Source organism: Pinus tabuliformis, chromosome 2_2 (genome assembly GCF_031772625.1).
Source record: "Pinus tabuliformis cultivar Carrire ecotype Pingquan chromosome 2_2, CPIR1, whole genome shotgun sequence".
Taxonomy (NCBI): domain Eukaryota; kingdom Viridiplantae; phylum Streptophyta; class Pinopsida; order Pinales; family Pinaceae; genus Pinus; species Pinus tabuliformis.
Genome location: NC_142300.1, coordinates 159,883,382 through 159,910,277, shown reverse-complemented (window position 1 = coordinate 159,910,277; position 26,896 = coordinate 159,883,382). Strand labels below are relative to the sequence as shown.

At 39.6% G+C, this 26,896-nt stretch overlaps 2 protein-coding genes across 2 annotated transcripts in view; one reads left to right on the top strand and one right to left on the bottom strand.

Annotated features, from left to right (window-relative positions):
* The window catches only part of LOC149191913 (lysophospholipid acyltransferase 1-like), a 161,518-nt gene that overhangs the window by 21,054 nt on the left and 113,568 nt on the right, over positions 1 to 26,896 (top strand). The window lies entirely within an intron of this gene.
* Positions 447 to 4,386, bottom strand: LOC149191914 (uncharacterized). The gene is made up of 5 exons (XM_089406163.1): positions 4,218 to 4,386; positions 3,953 to 4,020; positions 1,522 to 2,401; positions 1,266 to 1,407; positions 447 to 1,141 (listed from the first exon to the last, which is right to left on the bottom strand). Exons 1-5 carry the CDS (start codon positions 4,384 to 4,386, stop codon positions 637 to 639), a joined length of 1,764 nt encoding a protein of 587 aa, XP_089262289.1. The 3' UTR covers positions 447 to 636.

Genomic DNA, 26,896 nt, shown 5'->3' with positions numbered 1-26,896 from the left:
AAACTATACACCCTCTCTAGTTTGGGGAGCGGAATCACTCAGATTTTGCCATTGTGCTTCAACGGAGAAGAAGATATTAGCAGGAGTAAGTCAGTGGTGTTATCAGTTGATTTTATACACTGACTATTGGTATTCTATCTTCATTTTATAGAAAGAGACTTCATCCATGGAGGGGCCAAGTTCTACCTGTAGTGCCCTGTTTATGAATTTGCAGTAACCAGATAGACACGCATATAAATTTGAAAACAGCAATGTTGCACACATCGCGATCGGGATTTAATCGGCGCCGGGAAAAAATCGGAAAAATCGTTAAAATCGGGAAAAAATCGGGAAAAAATCGGAAAAAATCGTTTGGCACAAAAATATTCATTTTTTTTCATTTTTTTTCAATTTTTTTAATATCTAAACCATCTACAACATAAAATAAATACATTGACACATAAATATGATAAAAAAACTAATATATAAGATGTTCAATATCATTTCTAGCGCTAAAATCACACATAACATTGAATCATGTCCTGAATAGTAAGTCCTGAGTCCCAAGTCCAACTCAGCCTCAAAATATCAACAAAAAATATGATAATGTATCTCATCATGTCATAATGTCATATACAATAAAATGAAAGTCTAATCCTATTGATTTCCTCTGCCCCTCTTGCGAGAATATGGCACAGCTTTCTCTTTCCCTCTAGATGTAGAAGCTGGTGCCTGTGGTGGTGGAAATGGCAGTGGAGTCTGACGTGCTCTAGAAGCTGAAGAACTAGTAGTAGCAGCTACAAGAGGCTGAGGTGGACGGAGACCACGTCCTCTACTGGTGGTAGTGGTAGCCCGGGTAGCCCGGGTAGGCGGTGTCACCTCCTCCTCCTGCTCCTCCAACTCCTCCTCCTCCTGCTCCTGCTCCTGCTCCTGCTCCTCCTCCTCCTCCTCCTCCTCCCCCTCCTCCTCCCCCTCATCCTGCACTAACCAATCCTCAGTGGGATCCATGAGAGGCCTCTCGGTCTCAACCCTCCATTCAGCAGTGGTGTCAATCCCATCCAATGAGATGGCTTCCGTATCAGGTGTCTTCTCTAGTTGTTTCACCCACAATCGAAGATTGTAGTAGACATAGACCATGTCATTAAGTCTATGGGACTCCAACCTGTACAAAGTTCATGAAATAATAAATTAATAATTAATATTATAAAAAAAATATTGTTTAAAACTTTAATGAATTCAAAAATTTATTTGGAAATTTGCAATATTTTAAATGTTTAAGTGTTAACCTATTGCGCTTCTTGTTGTGTATTTTTTCAAATACACTCCAATTGCGCTCACATCCCGAGGAGCTGCATGTTTGGCTGAGGATGCGCACGGCAAGATTTTGCAAAAGGGGTACTCTGCCACCATACATCTTCCACCATGCGTCTACAACAAAATTACAAAGAAAATTTTAAATAAACATAAGAAAAAAATGGAATTTGAAGAAACAATGAAATTTGAAACAAAGTTACAAAGTACATACTACAAACTAAAAAATACCTGGGATTTTAACCGTCCTATCATTGATAGCCATCTCAAAGCCAAATGTGCCACCTGACAACTTATATTGCTCAATTTGTCTAGAGACCTCCATACGTTCTTCTGGAGTTTTCACCATCTTCTGGACACAGGTTAATAATCCTTCCACGACCTCAACATCAAAATTAAACCCACATGCATAAGAAAATGCAGGGTTCAGGAAAAGGCCAGCAGCATGAATGGGACGATGGAGTGTGTTGTTCCATCGCTCATCAATGACCTTCCATAGAAGGAGTTGTCTCTGGAACCCATCATCTCCCTTGTCATCATAGTAGGACCGAATGGCTTCTTTGGCCCTATCCATGGCTTCATACAAATAGCCCATTGCGGGCTTCTCACCATCTACCAACCGAAGAACCTTTACCAAAGGTTCTGTGACAGCGCACACCTCCTGCACTCCCGCCCAGAAGTCTTCTTGGTATGAAACAAGTCTGCAGACGGCCTCTCCTTCTGGTTTGCGGCTCATTGGCGAAGAACGCCACTCCTCTGAAACAAACATTCTCTTCAAATCCCACATAGAATTCAAGAGGGATTGAAGAGATATGAAACTCGTCGCAAACCGTGTAATGGCGGGGCGCACCAACTCTTTGTTGTTGGTGCATTTTCTCATCAAGCTAAGCACAGATGTGTGATTGTAAATAAATTTTGTGATGGTTTTTGATGAGTCAACAGCCTCTTTGACAAAGGGAATTTTCCCTATGTCCTCTAACATCAAATCAATACAATGGGCAGCACAAGGTGTCCAAAATAAAGTAGGATGCCTGTCCATAAGCAATCTACCAGCAGCAACATAATTTGCAGCGTTGTCCGTTATGACTTGGACAACATTTTCTGCACCCACCTCCAAAATAAACACATCCAGCAAATCACATAAATTTTTTGCATCTTTGATTTGATGAGTTGCATCAACAGATTTGATAAACATAGTCCCCAAGGGACAACTAACCAAGAAGTTTATAAGGGTTCTCCCCTTTTGGTCAGTCCAACCATCTGACATAACAGTGCATCCTGTTTGTGCCCATGATGCCCTAAAATCCTCCAATCTTTGGGTGCAGTCACGCTTTTCATCTTGAAGAAGCCGGCCTCTGAAATCATGAAGAGAAGGGAGTTTGTACCCCGGGCCAACACTGGCAACATCATCAAGAGTAGGTTGGAAAAATGGATTATTCCTTATAATGCTGAAAGGAATATCACTCCAGAGGAGAAATTTTGTCATCAACTTGTCAGCTTTTTCTTTTTCAGTTCTTTTCATCATTGAACCGATAGTTGGTTGTGAACCAGGTGTGGTTCGAGAACAAAATATGATGATGCAGCAAACGGATTGACTGACGCTGCAGTAGAACCTGTGCCACTTGGCCCACTTCCTTCAACTGACCTTCTTAGTTGCCTTTTGAGTTCTTCTTTGGCGTCTCTAGTGTGCTCTAATTCTCCCAATGCTCTCATGGCTTTTTGGATAATTTCAGCATTTGTCTTTAGACAGGGCCCCACATCACGTCCAGGGATTTGTGCAAGGTGGAACTTCAACCTGTACACCCCCCCGAATATTTCCTTTCCACACAACTTGCAAATCAAGTTTTGTCTATCATTCGGAGTTTTAGGGTCACCATATTCCCAGAAAGGATCCAATTTCCTTGGCATGTTTGTTTTTGAATTTTGAATTTGCAAACCTATGGAAAAATAAGGATTAGGAAATAGGAATTTAGGATTACATAAATGATAATAGTAAATAGTAAATACAAATTACAATTTAGCATTTGCAAAATTACAAGCTAATTATTTCCAAAATCCCAATTTGAATTTCTAAACCCAAAAAACAATGAAAAATAAAAAAAAATAAACAATGTTTAAAGAAAATGAGAAAATAAAAATCAAAAATTGGTTCTCATAGTCATAACAAATAACCCATCCCAAATCAATGAAAAATTTCTAAAAATTCTTTAAAAACAATGAAAAACAAAGTTTTTAGAGAACCAAAACAAAAAAAAATTAATCTACATACCTGGTTTATGGACAAATTCGCGATCTTGGCTTGGATTCCTCCTAAAATCGGCTCCCACAAGCGACGGCAACCCTCTCCCTCCCTTCTTCTCCTTCTCCTCCTTCTCCTCCGCGGCGGACTGCTGAATGAATAAACAAAAAATCGATTTTACATATAAAACCCCCGCTGCCCGCGCCTCCCGCGATTTTTTAAGGAAAAAATCGCGATTTTTTAAAAAATCGCGATTTTTTCGATAAAAATCGTTAAAAAAAATTTCCGCCGATTTTTTGGATAAAAATCGCGATTTGAATCGGCATTTTGAAAAAATCGCGATTTTCCGATTTTATCGCGATTAAATCGCGATGTGTGCAACACTGGAAAACAGTGATACATAAAATTGAAATCTGCACCTACCTGAGCTGCTTGCCGACTTCCGATTCTGCTGATTTGATTCAATTCTGAGACGACCAATTCCACCCAACCTGACAGAGCAACCTGGTTGCTCAATCCAGAGAAGCTCTCCACAGAGGCTCTCTGTCCCTCCGTGCCCAGATCTCAGATCAGTCAAGCTCCTCTACTGTAAAATCTCTTCTCAGGGTTTCCTGCTAATGAGTCCTTCCTTCTCTGTTTTCTCCCCCCCTCCACTGGGTCAGGCTCCTGCTATATAAATCCCCCTTGCCTGGCGGTGGCCGCCCTCCCACTTGCAGCCACCGCCTCTCAGCATTGAAGTTTTCTCTGCGATATTTCCCGTGATAAATTTCAGTAGGTAGGGTCTTTATGAGTTCAGATATTTTTATACGATTGAACATACGTGATATCAATGTTGGCACGTTGTTTCCATAGTTCATAACTTTTAAATTTATATATATACATAACATTCCTTTAATACATGGTATATCTTAAAAAGTTAAATGATATTTCTCATAACCTTTATTTAATATAATTTGCAAACATTAATGTTTTCACTTATAACATTTTATCAAGTATCTGCTATAAATATTTAATGATGTATATATATACTTATAACATTTCAAAATATGTTATAATCTTTTAATGATATATATATTTTTATTAAATGCTATTTGTAAAGTCTAACTATATATACCATAAATTTAATGTATATATATATATAGATATATTCATATATTATAAAGTTTAACATTTTAATTAATGGGTCAATTAGATGGGTTGTTACACTACCTTGGTTAAAGGGCTGAGTTTACCTTCCCTTGTGGCTGTCCCTTTGAGGTTGTGAACCGTCATCTCTTGAGGCTGAGTTTGAGCTGTAGTGGGCTGAGTTTATTCTCTGGTGGACAACTGAGTTTAACTTCGTTGCTGAGGGCCAAGTTATATTCCTTGCTGGCCGAGTTTGTCCAACTTCAAGAGCGTGCATTCTCTCAGGTTAGCAGGCTGAGACATTTCCTCTTGCGTGGCTGAGTACAGAGCTTGTAATGGGGGCAGAGATCTGATAAAAGTGGCTGAGTTAGTTAATGGGGTCGAGCTACTGTTTTGAGGAGGTTGAGTTCCTCTTCGTGGTACCTATTCAAACTGCCTAACAAACATGTGTTTACTTGCTGAAGTGGTGGTGGAAGAGCTGATATATATATTGCTGTGCGAGGGGAAAACTCATGTGTTATATGTACAAGATCTGATGCTGAATATGTGCTATTGCTTGTGCTGAAGATAATATTGTTTTGCTGGTACCTTTCTGGGATTTTTGACAGTCATCAACAACCATATACACTTTGCTTGTATTTATCATTCTATTTCTTTAATATTGCTGGTGTACATTTTATCAGTGGTATGTATCTCATTCAAGTTTATAAATAAATATTATACTGCTGTTGGAGGTGTTTTCTTGGAGCATTTACTTGGCACTTGGCACCGCTTACATTTATTTGGAATAGATTACATAACACACAAACTGTTTGACAAAATGATACAGTGACAAACCCAAACAAAATTGAGAACTTTTGGTGAGATTCTAAGGTATTCCTGGGGGAGTATCTTACATCTTTTAAGCATTGTATTCTTATTCTTTAAGAAATAAAGACATGTATGTCTAGTGAAATTGTCAATGAAAGTTAGAATATACTTTGCACTTGAAGGACGATTCAATGTGCAAAGGTCACTATGCACAATATTGAGTTGTGACTTTTCCCTCCATGCATTTTCTTTCTCAAACTTTTCCCGATGATGCTTTCCAAGATCACACTCCTCACACACACATCATCATGAGGAGTCACTCCATGTAGGCCATGGACAATGTTCAACTGAATCATCAACTATCTCTCACGCCAAAGCTTACTCTCGTCATTTACTTTGACTACAAGAGAAAATGGATTTCTTCGCCTTTCTTGATCCTGGAAACCACAAAACCTGTATTATCTCTTCTTTGGGTCAAGAATGCCCTTGGCAATAGTAGAAAAATTGTTAATATCATTAATTACAAACTTGTTAGGCCAAAACACTACTTTCTTTCTAGTTTGTGTGACTTGAGGTATAGATAGCAAGTTACTACTAAGTTGTTGTACATGATAGATATTATTAATCAGATGCCATTGTCACAATCAACAGTACCAATGCGATCAACAATAAGTGCATAATCATTTACAATAAATATTCTTCCTCGGCCTAGTTCATTGAAGGACATAGAGAAGCATTTTTAGCCATGTGGTGTGAACAACTAGAATGCATGATCCATTCCTTTTTAGAAGTATGGGCATGTGATGCTTGTAAGGTGCTAACAAAAAAGGCACGAGCACCATTGCCACTACCGTCTTGATGATGTTGTTGTTGATTACCTTATCTTGAACCTTATTCTCAAAATATCATATCTTCTAACAACAAATTTTCTCAATGTGAGTTGGTTTGCCACAATTGTACTCTTCTCCTTGAATTGCCTTCACTATTGTTGGTTGTCGCTACCATAGTCTTTCCTATCATAATGATCTCTGTAATCCTTAGGATCCTTGCCATGGTTCCCTCCATGATTGCCTCCTTAGTTTTTCCTCGGACAATCTCAATCCCTAAAGCTTTTCTTGACCACTTATGAAAGGCCACATTCAGATCACTTGGACTTCCCCCTGGATGGGCTTAGGCTCAAAGACATCCTTCTACCTTGAGCATTTCTTGGAGTTATAGGATGGCATCATCGTTTGTGCCCATACACACGCAAACATTGGATGCACTCACCGAGGATCCCTTTAGGCCAACTTCGGGTTGGTTCTCATTGACTATGAGCAGACATTGACCACCATATGCCAAGATATGATAGGATTTGCCAGGTGTGTCACCTTCAAGAGCCAAAGACAGAGCAACACCTCATTTTTAGGTGCCCTATGTACTACAAGATCAGAGGGTGCTACATTACCTTAGAGATTCAGGAGGATCCCTCTCTACCTTCTTCCTATCTTGACTAGAGATGCCTAGCCCTCTTCATCAGGGAGATATTCAGACATAGATTTCGGGTCCTACATACTTCGCCTCACTTGAGGATGGTTTAGGTGATCACATCTTCTAGGTTGATCTAGCTAATCAAAGCAACAAGTGACGAGTTGAGTTCCAGAGTATTTTAGATAGTAGAACAATGAGACCTCAGGTCTCCCCTCAGCCCCCCCGGTTAAGAGGCCAACCGATATACTGAAGACTATTGCGGAGGTGCCGAACAACACATCAATTCACTCACACCCTGAGAGTTAGAGGGGTTAGTTCCAGATGGTTCCCAAGCATGGTTCTCCCCTTAACAGACTCCTCCTTAGTTCCTGAGGAGCAACCAAAGACTTATCCAAAACTTCTTTCCTTTGGCCTAAGATGCTAGGAGTATCCCTCGCTCCTACAACCCCCCCATAATTGTACAACTGGCACCTCGTTGGATCCAAAGGACTTCGACAACAAGCCAACACCACGATCGCCCCCTTTGCCATTGATTATCAAAGTTGAACATTCTTAACGTCATCGACCTCCATGCCTTGGACTTATTCACTTCATCTTCTACATTATTAGGGCCTTTGATCGGGTTATATACATGTTTATGAGGTTGTGTTATTGTTGTATCCTTCTTTACTTCATTTATTCTAGCTTTAGCTTTGGCCTTTTTTAGGAGTTGCATTTGCACTCCCATATTGTACTCGTATGAGATGTATCCTTTAGTCCCATTGACCTACTTTGTGGTGATTCATTGGACATTAATAAATTTATTTATTTATTATCCAAACATTTACACATATTCTGATACATAATCCGAATCGGCTTATTGGTCTAGTCTAGATTCCGGTTCATGGTGTTCATAATTTGAACCAATCTTGACTAAATAGTTTTTGTTCTATCCAAAGGTTTTGATAACATTGATTTCACTAGATACATAACTATGAGGAGAGGTTTCAACTTTTAAAGAAGATGTTTATCAGTCTTATTGCAATGAGATTACAAATATTGATGAAGACTTTATTGTATGCATATATGCATGCATTGAAGCGATTAGAGGGGCTCCGATTCAAGGGAACCATGCAAACTGTTACCATTCAAGAAATAACAAGGATTGTGGGCTTAACTATCTTACCTAGAGCTTGTAGTTGTTGTTCATGCCTTGGATATTTTGAGGCACTATCTTTTTTGTAGATATTTGAATTGAGGATTGATCATTACAACTTCAATCACTTATTCACCTAACCACACCTAAATGTAAGGCAAAGGTGGCTTGGATTTCATAGTGATTACACTTTGAAATCTAATGCATCAAATGTAAGGAGATAAGACAAAACAAGATAAGATAATTGTATTAATGTTTAACAAATGACCACTAAAGTAGGTCAATGGGGCTATTAAGTACCATGATGTCCATACAAAGTGGGAACACTGAAGCACTACATATATAAAAGCAAGGTGCAGGAAGTAAAATATGAGTCTAATCTAGATCTTGGAGTGCTAACTCCGAAGATGGAGAGTTGAATTGAGGGAGAGATGTACAATGTGAGTGGTTCTAGAATCTTTAATGCCAATGGTACAAGCCTATCTTGGTCCATTGGAACCATCTCTCTTAACATCCAAGGCCAAATGGAGTAAACTCAAAAGAGATGTCTATCTTGAAGAAGAATTAGAGGAGGAGTTGGAAGGAAGAAATGTCTATCCTGTATTGTTTCTAGGAAGGAAGAGCTTGTTATTGTGTTTGGAAAATATCATCTAGTAGCTGGTCTCTTTTGCTAATATGAGGTTTGAATTGGCAATGTTGTTGGTGTGCCATGGAAGTAGAAATAATGCTTCAAGGCTGCATTGATTTGGGGTTAGGGACATGATCGCTATCCATATATCTCTTGGTGCATGTAGTAGATGAGAACACCCTAAAAAAGGAAGTGACTCGCTGGGTGGAAACTAGTCTAGGATATGGGTGTGGCTCGAGGATGAGCGAGTAGAGACAAAGGCCCTCTTGCATGTATATGGCCAAGTATCTTTGGTCAGGGTACCTAAAGGAATTGGATCTGTTTGAAATGATAATGGAATAGTCCTTAGATCTTGTAGTGAACTGGGTAGTAGAAGATCAAGTGCTGCTTAGTCTCAACCTCTTGAAGATGGCACAACTGCGAAATCCTATTATATTAGCCAATCTAGTGGTGCGTCTTGATTTGCATATTAGGAGAGCCCACTCTGAATTGGTCGAGCAGAGGGCGGGGGGATGTTAGTTTTTGTAGCATCAGAGGTGTGCGGAGAGGCTAAAACACATGAGTTATCCATAACCCGAAAATCGTTTATGGAAATTCCACCTAGAAGTGTCTCAATTAGATTATTAGCTTATTTTTAAATATTTCCTAATTCTAAACTTAGGAAAAGTGGTTAATTAATCAGAATTAATTGAGATAAGGTGCGAATCATCTAGAAACTCAAACGGATCGACTAGGAAATAATCTTAGCCATCGACTAAGATTTAATCTTGGCCGTTGGAATCCCAACAAAAGATTATAAGAAGAAGTCGATGGGTAGATGGAGAGTTTGATTTTCCAGAGAGCAGCAGTTGTGGAAGAGTTCGAGCTTCAGAAGGGAAGCAAAGGCAGAGAGGGGCAGGGACAGCGAGTCTGGAGGAAAGTTTTTCCAGATCCGGAGAGTCAGCAACAAAAGGGTCGTATTTCCTAGTGGAGTTGCGCAGAGGCAGCGCAAAAGGTTTCAGAGGGAGATCGATTTTGCTGAAGGAGAGAGAAATTCAGTTGCTGTTGGTCCGAAAATTCTCCATGAGGCCAAGCGAATTTCACCCAGAGGTAGAGTCAGTGAGGATGTCATTTTTCTTGCAGTTCTAGGCTTAGCGAGTTGGGGTTTGCACAAGCACTGCGCAGAGGCTCATGCATAGGCTGTATGACTGGCCAAATTTGTCAGTTGACGGAGCAAGATTTGGAGTGGTGTTGAGGTATTTGCCTCTCAAATATTTTAGCCAGTTTATTTTGCTGATTGGAGTGCCAGTTGGGCATCCATAGATTGTACTCAGAATTTCACTGCTGCTTAATAATAAAAACCCTCCACTGCAACCCCTTGGGAGATGAGGTTAAAAGTATCACATTGTCAGGGAAATGTAGGGTAGATATTAGGACTTGGTGGAGAAGGCACCCATATTTGTCTGAGATGTTTTCATTGCAAGAAGTTCTGTATTTCATTGATGTAGATCCCAAATAATGTGTGGGACAAAGGACACCCTTATTTTACCCCAATTGGCAAAGTAGTTTATGCTCTTAGTAGAAGAACAAATTAATTTCCAGAAGCTAATGTAACGCTGATTTGAAGCAACAAATACTTAGAGAGCTCACACATGATGAGTGCTTCCTTAAGGTTAAGGAAGAGATTTGAAGGGTTGAAAATAACATGCAATGAAAGTATGAAGACTTCCAAATTTCAAAAGAGGGCTTCCTAATGTTCAAGGGCATAACTAATGTGCCTAAAAATGTGAAGATAAGGTGACTTGTTTTGAAGGAAGTCCATGATGGACCTTATGTAGGGAACCTTTGGTATCAAGAGACCATAACAACCTTAATAAGACAATTCGTATGACCAAACATGAAGAAAAATGCAGTATAGTATGTGTCATATGTTTTTAATGTGAAAAGGTTAAGATGAAACATCAATAACCCCCACATTTTTTTTGGCAATCGTTGCCTATGACTGGGAACAGGGAGTATTTCAGCCAGCTGGATGAGAAGGATATGCAGGTGAATATCGAGCTTGGAGATAATGGCAAGTATGCTACCAAGGGAGTTGGTATTGTCATCTTAGAGAGGGAGTCGTGTAATCCTCTTCATCTCGAGGATGTTCTCCATGTTCTAAGGCTAAAGAAGAACCTAGTTTCAGTAACTGTCATCTTTAGCAGAGGCAAGGCTTACCTCAAGCATCTAGCTTCAGGAGCAGTGAAGCAGATAGGTGTGAGGGTGAAGAATCTCTACAGGTTGCAGGTAGAGATAGATGCAACCTTGAGTAGCAAGGTAGGTGGTGCAAATGTTGGTGAACTTTGGCACAGGCGCATGGGAAACTTGCATCATGGGGCGCTAAAGATTCTTTAGCATATTGCCACAGGGTTACTAGCAGGCGGCTTTGACAAGAGTGAAGTGTGCAAGGGGTGCATGCTTGGAAAGTATGCCAAGTTGTCCTTCCATGGTCAAGACAACAGAACCAAAGGGATTTTGGAGTTGGTGCATTCAGATGTGTGCAGGCCCTTTTCTTCTCCATCATTGATGAGACACATGTATTATGTTACTTTCGTTGATGATTTTTGTTGAAAAACGTAGATTTATTTCATGAAAAAGAAAGATGAGGTCTTAGACAGGTTCATGGAGTTTAAGGCCTTGGTAGAGAAGCAGCCTGGGAAGAAAATCAAGGCAGTGGGAAGTGACAATGGTGGAAAATATATCTCCAATGCCTTCAAGGGGTTTTGTGCAAAGGAAGGTATTAGGAGAGAGTTGATAACACCTCATAACCCTCAGCAGAATGGGGTGGTGGAGAGGAAGAATAGGAGTATTGTTGGAGCAGCTAGAGCTATGTTGCATGATCAAGATCTGCCTAGGTTCTTGTGGGCAGAAGCATGCAACACTGCAGTATTTCTGTAGAACAGGAGTCCACACAGGGTGCTTGGACGAGTCACACCAGAGGAGGCTTTCACAGGCAAGAAGCCTGATGTTTCACACTTTTGGATCTTTGGCACAAAGGTATATTGTCATGTGTCCAAAGATAACATGAAGAAGTTGGATGCCACAATAGAGAAGGGTATCTTTGTGGGGTATAGTGAGACATCTCATGCATACAGGGTGTATCGTCGAAGACTTACGAAGACAATTCTCAGGAGAGATGTGAGATTCTAGGAGGATCAGGCTCTGAGAGTTTCCTTAGAGCATGAGCAAATTGCAGTACTTGAAGAGGAGCTACTTGCTCCCAAACATGAGTTATAGCCAACACCTTAGAGTCAGCCACAACCATAATCTAGTGGCAAGAGGATAGTGCAACATGATTTGTAGCAGGATGAGGAGGAGAAACCATGCCAAGAGCAGACAAATCAGCCAGATCCACCCACCACAGGGAGGAAGAAGGGCAAGTGGGGCGAGAGGTTGATCCAGGAAGCTCAGGAGCAAGTTGAGGCTCTTAGCACCATGTTTAGGCAAAGTAAACAACCATAGTGGTACACAGGTTATATGGCATTGATGACAAAGTTGGTGGACACTGAGCCTTCTTCTTATAAGGAGGTAGCTTCTCAACAGGTTTGGCAGGATGCCATGGTGGAGGAGTATTCCTCTATCATGAAGAATGATGTCTGGGATGTTGTTCCACAACCTGAGGGGAAATCAATAGTTGGATCTAGATGGGTGTACAAGCTGAAGCATGGAGCAGATGGAAGCATGGAGAAGTTCAAGGCCAAGTTTGTGGCCAAGGGCTTTTCACAGATTGAGGGCGTAGACTATGAGGATACTTTTGCCCCAGTAGCACGATATTCATCCATCAGGACTATTCTAGCACTTGCAACATAGATGGGGCGGAAGATCCACCAGATGGGCGTGAAGACAACATTCCTCAATGGAGTGGTTGAGGAGGAGATCTATATAGAGTCGCCAAAGGGGTTCGAGCAGTTCAACAGAGACACACATGTGTGTACGTTGCAAAGAGCTCTTTATGGGCTCAAGCAGGCTCCAAGAGCATGGTACACTTGGATGACAACTACCTTCGGGGATTGGGCTTTACTAAGAGTGAGGTGGATGCCAACTTGTACTACATCATGGTTGGAGGGCTTTTGCTCATTCTACTTCTCTACGTCAATGACCTTATAATGAGAGCTTGATTCAGGATTGCAAGAAGAACCTTTCAAGGGAGTTTGAGATGAAGGATATGCGGCTTATGCACTATTTCCTTGGCTTAGAGGTTTGGCAGGGTGATGGTGAGATCTTCACGGGACAAGGCAAGTACATGTCAGGCAACTTGTGAGGCTATTTGGATGAGGAAGTTACTTGTGGGACTTTTTATACAGAGGATGGAGCCTAAAACGGTACATTGTGATAATCAAAGTTTCATTACACTCTCCTCGAATCCAGTGTTTCATGATCGCTCAAAGCATATCGAGATCCAATATCACCATCTTAGAGATTGCGTGCAGAAGGAGATAGTCAGTCTACTGTACATTCCAATAGAGGAGCAGACAACAATATCTTGACCAAGGCATTGGAAAGAAGCAGTTTTTTTCATCACAAAGATAAGTTGGGAGTTGTACAAAATCCCTTCCTAGCGAAGGAATGGATTCCTTGATTTGTGCCTTAATTCAAGGAATTAATTTAGTGATCTTCTTAATCATGCATGAGTTCCAGTGCTGAGGACGAGTTCAAGAAGCAATTTGACTAGTGCGAGTTTGTGGAGGACCGAGTTATCTGTCCTCTAGTGTGAGTTAAGTTGGTAATTGAATGTTCAAGTGGAGTTAGCCTCCTAAATTTTAGGATGATCCATTTAACTAAGTGTATTGGAGAGGTTAAAGAGAACATAAAAATGGACTAAAGGGATTGCCTTCTTTTCAACTCAGTATCTATATTAGCCACATTGGCACCAATGTCCATTGTAGTATGATTTTGACAAACCAACATGCAAGAAGACAAATTCTTTTTAACTGTTCTTAGCAACACATGGGGAGCTCTGTAACAAAATACTCGACTATTAGGCATTGGTTTGGTTTTTGATATGTAGGGAGAGGAAATGATAGATAGGTGGGATGTTCAGGGAAGCTAATGAAATAGAGTTTTTAATTGTTTGGGCAATATACAAATGGGGATCTTCTTTTGGCATTCAAGGGGCTATTTAACTCTTCGTGCTTTTGGACTATAATTTTGTGGCGGGGTCTCCTCCTCATGCTGGTTCTCTTTGAGTACGTTTGGTTTGTTGGATCTAATCTCCCTAAGTTTAGTGTGAGCTGTGCAAGGTCCTCACCCTTTACAAGAAGGAAGGACTTTTACAATTTTGAGGAAGATAGGTCTCACAACTTTGGTCTCTTGATTATGAGATTTTTCGGATTGGTGACAATAGAACTTTCTCCTCATATCTTGTTGCTATAAACATCTTACACAATTTGTATTGCAAGGAGATCATGTTCACAACCGATTAAGTAAATCCAGGCTTAAGCTAAAATAAATGGAGTCAACAAAATCCATATGCCATGTGAAATCATTTACTTGACTGCTCAATGCAATTATGGGGTTTTTCCACCTGATGAAGGTATCTTTAGTTCAAACATCCTCATATATATTGTCTCATGTTTTGATGGTTATTTATGTGCATAGTGTTGTCATTTTGATTATTATTGTTTACAATTGTTATGAATAATTAATTCATAAATAAATAATAAATAATGAATAATAATTAAATAATTAAATAAATAATTAAGTATTTTAATTATTATTAAGTTATGAAGGGTTATGGTCAAAAGTTGTGACCAATCAACCTCATGACCAGTCACTGCCCATTTAGGCATACTGTCCGAGGGTTTGTAAATCATCATTCAAGTATTCAATTATTAATAAAAATATTACATTACAGTGTGTAAATGTGTAAGTGATTTCAGCATTCAACTTGGCTCTCTCTTGCAGTGGTATTAGAGCAAGCTTTCTTCTAAGTTCTTGCCTGTACATCATCGAGTCACTTGTTCACCCTCCGCTACATCATTAACGTGTTCTATACCTCATCATCGTCCCTGTCCACCCTTCGATTCGCTGCGCACCCTTATACCATAGTATGTCATTTTTCCATTTAAAATTATGATGTTGATTGATGTTTTCGATTATTGAACAAGAGTCTGGATCCTTGGCATATTCAGTTTGAATCTTGTCCAACCAATCAGGGACTACTACCAATGCAAGCATGTTGTAGTGTCTTCATCTTTACGTGAGAGAGCGTCGACAACCACATTATCCTTTCCCTTTTTGTGCAAAATTTCCATGTCAAATGCAGCCAGTTTCTCTATCCACTTTTGTTGTTCTGTTGATAAGGTTTTTTGTTGTAACAGGAACTGAAGATTGTTATGATTTGTGTGGATTGAAAATTTGCTTCCTAATAAGTATTGACACCACTTGCTTAATGCATGAATAATGGCCAACATCTCTTTGTGGTAGGTAGACTTCAAGCTTTCCCTTTTATTAAGCTTTCGACTTTCGTAAGCTATGGGGCAATTATCTTGCATCAATACTGCTCCAATCCCAAATCCCGAGGCATCACATTCTACCACAAAAGGTTTGGAGAAATCTGGGGTTGCCAGAATTTCGAAAGATGACATTATCTCTTTTAACTTTTAAGGATTCAAAGCATTTGTCTGCCTTACTGTCCCGTTGAAAGGATTTTTTCTTTATTAAATTTGTTAGAGGAGCAGTCACATGTGAGTAACTGTTTATGAACCTTCTGTAGTATCTGGTTAATCCAAGGAATCCTCTTAAGTTTTGATACATTCTTTGGCTTGGGCCACTCTTTGATTGTTTTAATCTTGCTAGGATCTAATTTGACTCCTCCTTTGGATATGATGTGTCCCAAATATTCTTTTTCCTTATGTCCAAAGGTACATTTTTGATAATTTTGCATAAAATTGATTCTTTTGCAATACGGAAAGTACTTCTTCTAGATGCTTGAGTTCCAAACAACCTATGTGCATTCTCGAAAGGAAGGAGAATGTTAAGGAAATGAGCTATCGCCCAAATAAAGGACCAATTGAGGCATTATGAACAAAATGAGGTACCCTAGGAAATGGAGGATGTCATGTAGAAGTTGCACCCCCTACTATTTGATGAAGAGATCAAGCTACCAACCTCCAATCACTCCAAATTGTTACTAGCTTGGATAAGTCATGGAGGTTGGAGAAACTGCTTGATCGTAGATAGGTGTTTAGTTATTTTGCTATTAGACCTGTTGCACACATTTTGTCACAGTTCCAAGGAAGCAGTTATGCCAATTTTTTCAAAGTTCAGAATCATCAACCAACAATTCTCATGTTATTGTAAACCCAATTTCTGCAATTTGTAATGTAAATGATGCCAGTACGACCGTTTAATTATGTAACTACCTAGGTAAGCCTATGATTTTGGCGACGAATTTCATCCTAGGAGGTTTTTCGTCTCACTGATTATCTGTGTTTCTAAACACGGATGATCGACAGAGTTTTCCCCTCCAGCCTCAACCCCAATGCTAGGGTGGAATTTGTTGACAAGATCTTAGGTGAGTCCTAGTGTTTTAATTGTAGGAATTTACAGGGTAAGTTCCTCAGACAGAACACCAAAGGACACCGCTCACAAACAGATCACAGATCAATACACCAGTATTTTGACGTGGTTAAAACCCTCAAAGAGGGAAACAGTCCACGGCCTGAGCCAACGCGGCCACTTCAGGCAATTTATTAAAAAAAGAATGAAAATTTACATATGCTTCTCTCATAGACGGATTACCTTACAAATGACCCTCCATGCGCTTTAAATAGAAATCATGGACCAATCGGGTGTTAAGCCACAGATCAAGTGTCGGTAATACCGAGGAGAGAATGAACCGTCGGATCACTACATATCGTGACCGTCGGATTGTAAGTTACAAAATGTACATAGTAAAGAAACACACTTTACCTAACTCTATACCTAACTCTATACTAGACCAAGTTGTACTTAACTATTTCCTATGTGTCGGAATATCCTAACATCCCCCCTTAAGAACAACTTGGGATAGGATTGAAGGATTTACAAATATGACACAATAGGAGAAGGAAGGAGGCACTAGAGCCTATCCCCCCTTAGTGACAACTTCCTGAACTCCAACCATAAATCGAAGTTTAGTGAACTTCGCCTCTGTGAGAGCCTTTGTAAAGATGTCTGCAACTTGATCATCTGTTGAACAATATCGCACTTCAAGAACATGGTCATGAATGAGCTTTCTGATGAAGTGCATGTGCAGTTCAATGTGTTTGTTGCGCTGATGTTGGACTGGATCTTTGCATAGTTGAATGGCACTTTGATTATCACACCAAAGTGTAGTCGGATGCTGCTGCTGAAAGCCAAACTCTGACAGGATCTGACGAAGCCACAAGGCTTCCTTACTAGCTTCTACGGCACCACGATACTCTGCTTCTGCTGAAGAAAGAGAAATGGCACCTTGTTTCTTGCAAGCCCATGTAATAGGTCCTGAACCAAGAGTGAACACATAACCTGCAGTAGACTTCCGATCATCAGGGTCACCAGCCCAATCGGAATCAGTGAAACCAACCAATAGAGGAGATGCTTCGGCACTGTAATGAATCCCAAACCGAACTGTACCTCGAACATAGCGAAGTATTCTTTTAGCTGCTTTCCAATGACTTTCACGTGGGTTTTGCATAAACCGAGCAACAAGGCCAACAACAAAGGAAAGGTCATGACGAGTATGGGTTAGATACAAAAGTTTTCCTACAAGTTGACGGTATAAGGTAGCATCAACTTCAGGAGAAGTACAAGTGACAGAAAGTTTGACTCCATATTGAAATGGAGAAGGGGCTGGCTTACAGTCTTCCATGTGAAAATGGCGTAGAATATCATAGGCATACTTGGACTGAGAAAGGGAAATACCTTCCTTGGATTGCAAGACTTGAAGACCGAGAAAATAATGTAAGTGTCCTAAGTCTGTCATTTCAAACTTCCTTTTAAGGCTAGACTTCACATGGTTTATAAGGTTGGGATCACTACCAGTCAGGATAAGATCATCAACATAAAGAACAAGAATGATAAGAGACTTGCCCACTTTCTTGGTGTAGACAGTATTGTCAGAATGACACCTAGAGAAGCCAGATTCTAAAAGAAGTTATCCATTTTGGCATACCAAGCTCGAGGAGCTTGCTTGAGACCATAAAGGGATTTCTTAAGCCGACATACAAGGCTGGAGTCTGTTTGTATAAAGCCAATAGGTTGTTCCATATAGATTTCTTCATGCAAGTCCCCATGCAAGAAGGCGGATTTAACATCCATCTGATGGACTTCCCATTTGAAAGAGGCAGCAAGGGAAAGAACAAGGCGGATAGAGTTCATTTTGGCAACAGGGGAGAAGGTTTCAGTATAGTCAATGCCTTCAACTTGTGAAAAACCCTTAGCAACAAGACGAGCTTTATGTTTATCAACTTTCCCATCTCGTCCATACTTCGTTTTGTAAACCCATTTGCATCTAACAAGTTTTCGTCCCTTTGGTAGAGGAACAAGATCCCATGTATCATTTGCCAATAATGAATGATATTCTTCATTCATAGCTGCTTCCCAATCTGGATGGCCTGAAGCTTCTGCAAAGGTGTCAGGATCATAATTCACTGAAGCTTGAGCCAGTAAAGAAGAGGCTCTCTCGAACTGAGAACGTGTACGTCGCTGATCTGTAGGATCACCGGCAAGATCACCTGCTGCATCTCGAGTAGCACGGACCCATTTTGGAAGCTGAGGAGCTGAAGGAGGATCCTGAGAAGGTGGGGGAGGATTTTCATCCTCACTTTCATCATCTGAAGAAGAAATATTTTCAAAAGTAGAAGAGATAGGGAGAGGTGGCACATCCGCCGAACTAGGCTCGCAGGCCGATATATTTTCAGCAAACTTTACATCTTTTCTAATGATAACATTTTTGGACTTAAGTGGAATAAGTCTATATCCTTTGACATCTTCAGAATATCCAACAAAAATACATTTTTCACTCTTAGGTTCTAAAGCTTTATGTTTCTCATCTGGAATATGGGCCCATGCTTCACTTCCAAAAACACGAAAGTGACTTACATTTGGTTTGATTGAGCTCCATGCTTCTTCTGGGGTGATATTCTTTAAAACCTTAGTAGGAGTGCGATTTATTATGTAATTTGCACAGTTAATTGCTTCTGCCCAATAATTAAGACTAAGTCCTTTAGATTGAAGCATACAATTAGCCATTTCCTTTAAGGTGCGATTCTTCCTTTCAGCTACACCATTTTGTTGTGGAGTATATGGAACATCATGTTGCATTTGAATTCCATTCTCAGTGCAAAAGTTGATGAATGTGTTTTTAACATATTCTCCACCATTATCAGATCTTAGCTTAAGAATTTGATGTCCAGATTGTTTTTCAACAAAGGCCTTAAAGGCCAAGAACATGTTAAATACTTCACTCTTAAGTTTTAAGAAGTATACCCAAGTGCCTCTGGAGAAATCATCAATGAAAGTTAAGAAATACTTGTAGCCAGAGAATGAAGCAACTGGAAGTGGACCACATAAATCACTATGCACGAGCTGTAAAGGGGCTGAGGCGTGCCAAGAGGCACGTTTTTCAAAACTGTCCCGATGATGTTTTTCGAGTACACATCCGGAACAAACACCATCTCTGCAAGATACCATTGGAAGATCTGTCACCATATTTTCTTTACATAAATTCTGAAGAGAGCGATAGTTTAAGTGACCAAATCGCTCATGCCAAAGTTTGCTCACTTCATCATTATGAGCAACAAATACTGAGGGAAGATTTGATGACCCAAAGTTGTGAAACTTATACAACCTTGTAGAATCATCAGCAATGCTAGTAGCTAAAATCTGTCTAGGATCTCTTAGGTCCTTAATTACAACATCGTGAGGTGAAAATTCAACGATTTTACCTTCACCTGAATGAGTTATCTGATATACAGATAGAAGGTTGCAGGATAAGGTTGGAACACATAATACATCATTAAACTGACCATTGTCTAGATGAACAGTTCCAGTCCCTACAACACTAAGAGATCTATCATCACCAACATATATATTTTTGGTGTTACAATCATTTAAAGAAGAAAACATGGCTTTGTTTTTGGCCATGTGATAAGAAGCTCCAGAATCAATGAGCCACTCATGAGAATGAGAAGAAGAAGATACATTTAGTGCATAGCCAGACTGAGATGCTTGACAACCACATGCAGTAAGTGCCATTCCTGAAGATGAAGTTGAAGTTGAAGATTGCTCCAAATGGATGTTATGCTTCTTCATTGCTGCTTCCAAGGCTTCCATCTTCTTAAAGCATTTGGATTCTAAGTGGCCATCTCGATTACAAAAGTTGCAATGTCTATCAGTCTTCTTCCCTTTGTTTTTATTTGTCTTATCATTTTGTTGAAATGATTTTTCATTTTGAGGCTGAAATTGCTTAGGACCCTTGTTTGGTTTAGGACCATTCTTTTTTAGGATACAACTTTTTAGGATTCTTTGGATTTGGTTGCTGCTGGGCGGCTAATGCTTTCTTAGAAGAGTTTCCAAGATGAAGAAGACCAAGGTGTAAGAGTTTTTCTTGTTCTCTTATTAAAGAATCACAAAAGGAATCAAAGGAAGGGGACTTGTAGGTTTGTCCTTGAGAAATGAAGGCTTCTCTTGTAGAATGGAAGGTGGAAACAAACACAGAATAGGCTGGTCCCAACTTAGTAAGAATGGAGTAGATAAGGCTACTATCTTCTTTCTTAACCTTAACACCTTCCAAGAGAAGTCTAAGGGTCTTGAACTTGGACAAAAAATCTTCAATGCAAGAAAAATTATTGGGGTCCAATGTAAGCAATTCATTTTCAAGTTGATGGGCTTTAAGTTCATTTTTAATTCCAAAGACTTTAGTAATCTGTTGCAGTGCTTCATCAGGAGTATCAAGTTCTGCAATATGGAATCTAAGATCTGGAGAAATAGACATCCCTATCAACCCACGTGCTTGGTCTTGCCTATTTTCCCATTTAGCTGCCTTGTCTTCATCTTTCGGTTTGGTCTCTTGGCCTGTGGCTATTCTGTAAAGATCTTTACTTCTAAGTAAATCCACAATGTAGGACCACCATTGGAAGTAGTTGGTGCTGTCAAGAATAACTTGGCATGGGCTTTCCATTTTAAAAAAACTGAAGCTATAGATGTTGAAACTAAGTGAACCAATGGAAAGATCTCGAAAAATTAGGCTGTTTAAAAAAAAAACGGTTCTGAAAACGGCTTCCGGATGAAGAAGTTATGGCTTTTTGAAAATTTTTTTTTGATGAAGTCGTCGACGAAGTGCAGGAATGTGCGGAAATAAAAAATCCGCCCTCACAAATGGAGATTTGAACCCAAGGCCTCTACTCTCATAAATTAGCTTTGCACCAAGTGAGCTATACAAAAAGTTTGAGAGAGAGAGAGAGAGAGGGGGGGGTTGATGCTTTGGGTTGCGTGCTTGCTTTGAGAAAGCTCTTTTTCTCTACAAAACAAAAAACACAAAACCCAACACGGACATACATAAAAAACGAACCTTGCGGCTCGAAGTTAGCTTTAGCCGGAAACTAGATATTTTCAAAAATGAACCTTGCGGCTCAAAGTTAGCTTTAGCCGGAAACTAAATATTTTCCTCAATGTTTCTAATTTTCCGAGATCACACTAAGGCGTAGCGGAAAAGAGCATACGCATGAGAAAAATCCTTCCTTCTGTTTCTGATTTGCCCAGATCGCACAGAGTCGCAGGGCAAAGAGCATACGCAGAAATGAAATGTATAGATCCGGTAATAAAAAAGGCTAAATAAACAGAAAACCGAAATAAACAGAGAGAAAATAACTGTAAATTGCAAATGAACACTGTATACCTCCAGATCTTAAAAATGACGCAGCTAGGGCTACCGGAAACCTTTTCGCGTGAAACGAAAGGGGTTCCTCACTGGAACAGATGCTCCCAACACAACAAAAGTCCTCTCGGCCCGAAAGCAGTCAGAAACAGTAGATCTAGGAAACAGTAGTCGGATGCAGTTCTACCGACTTCAGATTTGGATCACCAACGGACGCGGCCCTCAAATAGCTCTGATACCATGTATGAATTTACAGGGTAAGTTCCTCAGACAGAACACCAAAGGACACTGCTCACAAATAGATCACAGATCAATACACCAGTATTTTGACATGGTTAAAACCCTCAAAGAGGGAAACAGTCCACGGCCTGAGCCAACGCGGCCACTTCAGGCAATTTATTAATAAAAGAATGAAAATTTACATATGCTTCTCTCATAGACGGATTACCCTACAAATGACCCTCCATGCGCTTTAAATAGAAATCATGGACCAATTGGGTGTTAAGCCACGGATCAAGTGTCGGTAATACCGAGGAGAGAATGAACCGTCGGATCACTACATATCGTGACCGTCGGATTGTAAGTTACAAAATGTACATAGTAAAGAAACACACTTTACCTAACTCTATACCTAACTCTATACTAGACCAAGTTATACTTAACTATTTCCTATGTGTCGGAATATCCTAACATTAATCGAGTCTATTGTAAAAGTGATTTGGAAATAATTTAAGCTAATTGGCTAAACTATTTTATTACAAATCATGTGGTCTAATAGATCATATTGAGTCAGAGAATTGGGTAAATATTATGAGGGTCTATAACGAACAGGTATCCCCCTTTGATGCTTGAAATGCAATTATCTGAAGTAAAACTATTTTAGTGCATGGTCCCTTGCAATTAGACACCATGGCTGAAGTATTTGAGGGTGGAAAAATAATTAGTTCCCTCTAGTGTCAATTAATTAATTTTGTGGCAAAAATAAAATTAAATCCTAAGCCAGAAAATTAATTAATTTAGAGTCAAAAAATTAAAATTAGAGAAATTAACTTTTCCAAGTGGAAAATGACCAAAAAATTCGTGGGTCATGAAGAAGTCAATTGTTGGAGGTCCCACACCAAGGCAAAAATGGATTTTTTAAGAAAATTTTAGCACTTGGACCTTGGTGGTCAAGTCAAAGTCAAAATTTTGAGGAAATTAATCCAAAATAAATATTTTTGGATTAATAAAAAATGGTTTTAATGAGAAATTCAAAAACTCCTAAAAAATAACTATTTTTGATGATATCGATTAAAAGTTGATCAAGTATTTATCGATGGTCGAGATTATTTTGACAGGGATCAACCCAACTAGCTGTTATTTTCCACTTGGAGGAATTCCTCTATAAATAGAAGGCTATTGAGCTTCTATTAGAACAAGGATATTGACTCTGGTCTAAATGTAATTTTGTAACGCAGATGTGAAGCCACTGTTTTGCTGGGAACGTTTGAAATTCATAATAAAAGACTTTGGGGTTCAGTTCATGGTGTCTTTGTCTCATTGATCTATGGTATGTGCTGGGTATGTGCTTCAATATTAGATGGATTGTTATTTCATTTGTAAATGATAGGAACATCCTATTGGTAAGTTTTGGGCTTGTCTTAGGTGATCCATTTCACTGTATGATCTAACAATCTTCTCTTAAGAAATATATAGAGTTTGTAGGTTCCCCGACCCTTGGGCTCCAAGTTCACAAACTGTGGGCACAGGTCGACTTTGTTTGGGCTTCAGGAAATTTATGTGGTTTTCTTACTTCACTAAGGCTGTGGTTAACATCTATCTTTCGAAATACATCAAGATATTGTCATTTTCATAAAAAATTATTCTCCAAAAAATCTTTTCAAGCATTGTATATTTGTATATTTTGTAAAATAATTTTTTGTAGAATTTTTTTTTTCTAACCCTTGTTTTACAGATGGGGTTTGGGGTGTATATTGAAATTTTGTACATATTGAGGTTTTGGGCACTTGTATTTTTATTTGTGCAGGTGAGATCAAAGAAGATTTGCTAGGGTTTGATCTAGATCTAGGCCCTTGAGGGTAAGATCTAGTCTCCAATTTTTTTGTAGGGCCAACATCAAGAAATTTTGAGCAAAATTGCAGATGTGAAGCGAATTGAAATTTTGGTGAGGGTTCCATATTTTTTAAGGGCCTGCAGACCCAACGTCCTCCTCTAACCCTATCCCTCTAGCCCTAGGCTATTTCTCTCTTGGCCGCAGGCCCTCTAACCCTTGCGACAACCCTTCATTGGCCTCTAAGCCCTGGCCGCAAGATATTTGGGCCTCCCTATCCCCTCGACATCCCTCCTTATCCCTCCGCTCAACCTTCTCTTCCTTCAACCCCCTCTTTCTCCCCTTCGATGTCCTCTTTTCTCCCTTTTCCTCCTCTGCCGTGGGCTTCCAACCCCTCCTTGACCCTCTATCCCTAAGCCACAACCTTCTTTGGCTTGCAGCAACCTCTTGTGAGCCCTTCTCCCTAGGCCGCAGCCCTTGTGGGGCCTACGATAGCCTTCTAGGGCCTCTCGACCCCTCCCTTAGCCAAACGACAACCCTATCAGGGCTTGCCGTGAGCCGCTTTGGATCTCTTCCTTGAGACGCAGGGATAATAGGCCTAGTAGCCCTTCCCTTAGCCTTTCTCCTTCCGTCATTTGCCCTTATTTCATCTCTATTTAGTCTTGATTTCTGGATTGATTCTTGGTGTGTTTTTGTTGAAGTATTGGGGCTATTTTTTGTGTTTATAGGTGGCCCAACCATTTGAGGAAAATTCAAAAAAAATTTGGGTGAGTTCTTTCAAGGCGTCAAGGCCTAAGGGTTTGCTTTGTAAACCCTCCTTATCTCATTGTTTGCTTCAACAAGATAATTAACTCATAAAAGTTATAAAAATCTAAATTGGATGCCTTGAAATCACTAACAGGTTTCCTAAGTTCATTAATTGATCATTGCACGAATTGGGCATTCATATTTTGGCATAGATCTAATAGTTTTGGTGACTGCTATCTCTGAATAGTAAGGTCTGATATAACTGTGTTAATTGCACCATAGGAAGGCTAAATTCATCTTAGGATCTTGTGTGGCAAAGTTGATTTGGTATTTGAGTTTTTATTGCTTATATTTGGCATGCATAGGCATTTCACACTTAACATGTAAAGTGCCCTAAAGCAACCTAACTTGCTGCTATCATATGTTTGTTTGATGCTCCTTGAATATCATTTTAGCATGAGTAACTCGCTACTCTCATATATTTCTCTTACTTGGGAAACAATGGAATACAAGTTACATAAGTGCTTTCATTGTTTTACACTCTATTGATAATAATTGTTCTAAGTGGATAAGTGCTTTAATTGTCATTGAATTTATAGTTCATGTTGTAAGTGGATATCTACTGTGAACTCTCTATATTGTTGAATCATTGTGAAGAGCATTTTTCTTATTCTTGAGCAATTGCATCTTGTGGGTATCTATTGTATCTTGTTGGCACTTGTTAATTTGGCACATACTCTTGTGATTAAGGTTGTCTCTTATTTTCCATTAACAAGTACTTATTGTCATAATTGAAGATCTATCTTAACTCAAGACTCTCTCATTCACCTCGCATCTCATCCTAAGACTAGTCTTGCATTTAATAACCTACCTCCAAGCATAAGCTTGGTTGATAGAAAGATAGGAACACCTTTGTCACTTAGCTTGAGGAGCATAGTACCTCTTTAGTGGTTAACACGGTGACCTTGCAGTTGTTAGAGCCACAGTCTCTGCAGTGTCGGAGGCACTAGGTGGTTAGTACCTAAGGGGAGGTATTGTTAATCAAGCCTTTGCTTGCATCCCCTTGGTCTCTTTCTCACAACCTACTCAAGAGACTAGCTTCAAAACAGTTAAGAGGAAGGACACACCTAGATTATGCATCTAATTAAAAGCAATCAAGATTCTTGCATCACACCTAAGTCTTAGGATTTGCATAGCGTATAGGATAGTTAAGCATTTAAGTAGCCGTTGTTCATTCGATTACCTTGTCTTTAAGTGATATAAAGCAAGAAATTGACTCCATAAGGCACTGGTCTTGTTGAAAAATCTAGGGCAAACATAATTAAAGAGATTCTTCTTAACATGATAACAATTTGAGAAGTGTTTTTACAATTTATCTTAGCTTGATCTTCTTTTCATTATTAGTGTGTGTGTTTACTTCATCAAACTGCTATAAAAAACAAAGAGACAAGAACACAAGATATTTGGCTTTCTGCCAGGGCCAAAACCTCTCCCTCTTGGAGAGGAAAACCCGCACAAAATTCTTCTTATAGAGATTCCAATTGACGAATACCAAGACCATGACCCTTGACCTGCTACGCCACTCCAAGACCAAGACACCAATCCTCTTCTTCGTCACTGCTGAGATCATCATCTTCACTGCACCTCTGAGATCATCACTATTGCACCACCAAGACTTTCATTACTGCTGCAACACTATTGCTGCACCTTCACCTAGGTCTTCAACATAGCAACGAGCTCTTCTTAGGCATGAATAAGAGCTGTATTGAGGTCACTATTACATCACTGTTATATCACTGATATCTTTATTGGAACACCATTGAAACCATGATTGCATCTGTGTTGAGATCATGATTGTATCTAGAATGTAAGAGTGTCACTATGAGATTCTTTCATTATCATTGTGATGATCCTTCCTTCTTATTATGCTGAGACTGTAATAGTCACTGCTTCTTATTATGCCGAGACTGTGATGGTTACTGCCCCTTCTCATCATACCAAGACTGTGATTTTCTTCTTGCATCGATGTCTTCATGATGTCTTCGAGTATGCTGGGACAAAGTATTTTCTATTCCGAGATCCTTATCATTCTATTTGTGCTGAGATTGCAATCTTTGATTCAGAGGTATTCCGAGAATGTAACTAACACAGAACTCATTGCGTCCTCCTGTCATGCGTACTTTAAATCTCTGTGATCATGCGTATTACCATGTGATAGAGTTAGACTAGCCCGAGTTTCTATCTGCACCTTATACCCATCCGAGGTTGCAGTCAAACCCGAGTTCTGTCCTCCTTTGATGCGGATCTCTGCCCATATACCCATACGAAATTTTAGAGGAAAAATGCGAGTTCTGTCTTGTATTGCGGATATCCTAGCCACCTATTTATAGTGGTTTGTCCTCCCAAAATAAGCCGACTTGAACACATGAACCGACATGTCTATTAATTGAGCTGACATGACATTTAAATATATATTTAATTCAATTTTCAGGCTGACATGATGATCTCTTTGTCGATTTGCTTGCAGACTTCTTGTGCTT

Coding starts and splice junctions, on each gene's coding strand:
- LOC149191914 (XM_089406163.1), bottom strand. CDS start 4,386: ATGAACTATGGAAACAACGTGCCAACATTGATATCACGTATGTTCAAT. Junction 1,408..1,521: donor TAGGACGGTTAAAATCCCAG/GTATTTTTTAGT, acceptor ATTTTGTTGTAG/ACGCATGGTGGAAGATGTAT. Junction 1,142..1,265: donor CACAACAAGAAGCGCAATAG/GTTAACACTTAA, acceptor AACTTTGTACAG/GTTGGAGTCCCATAGACTTA.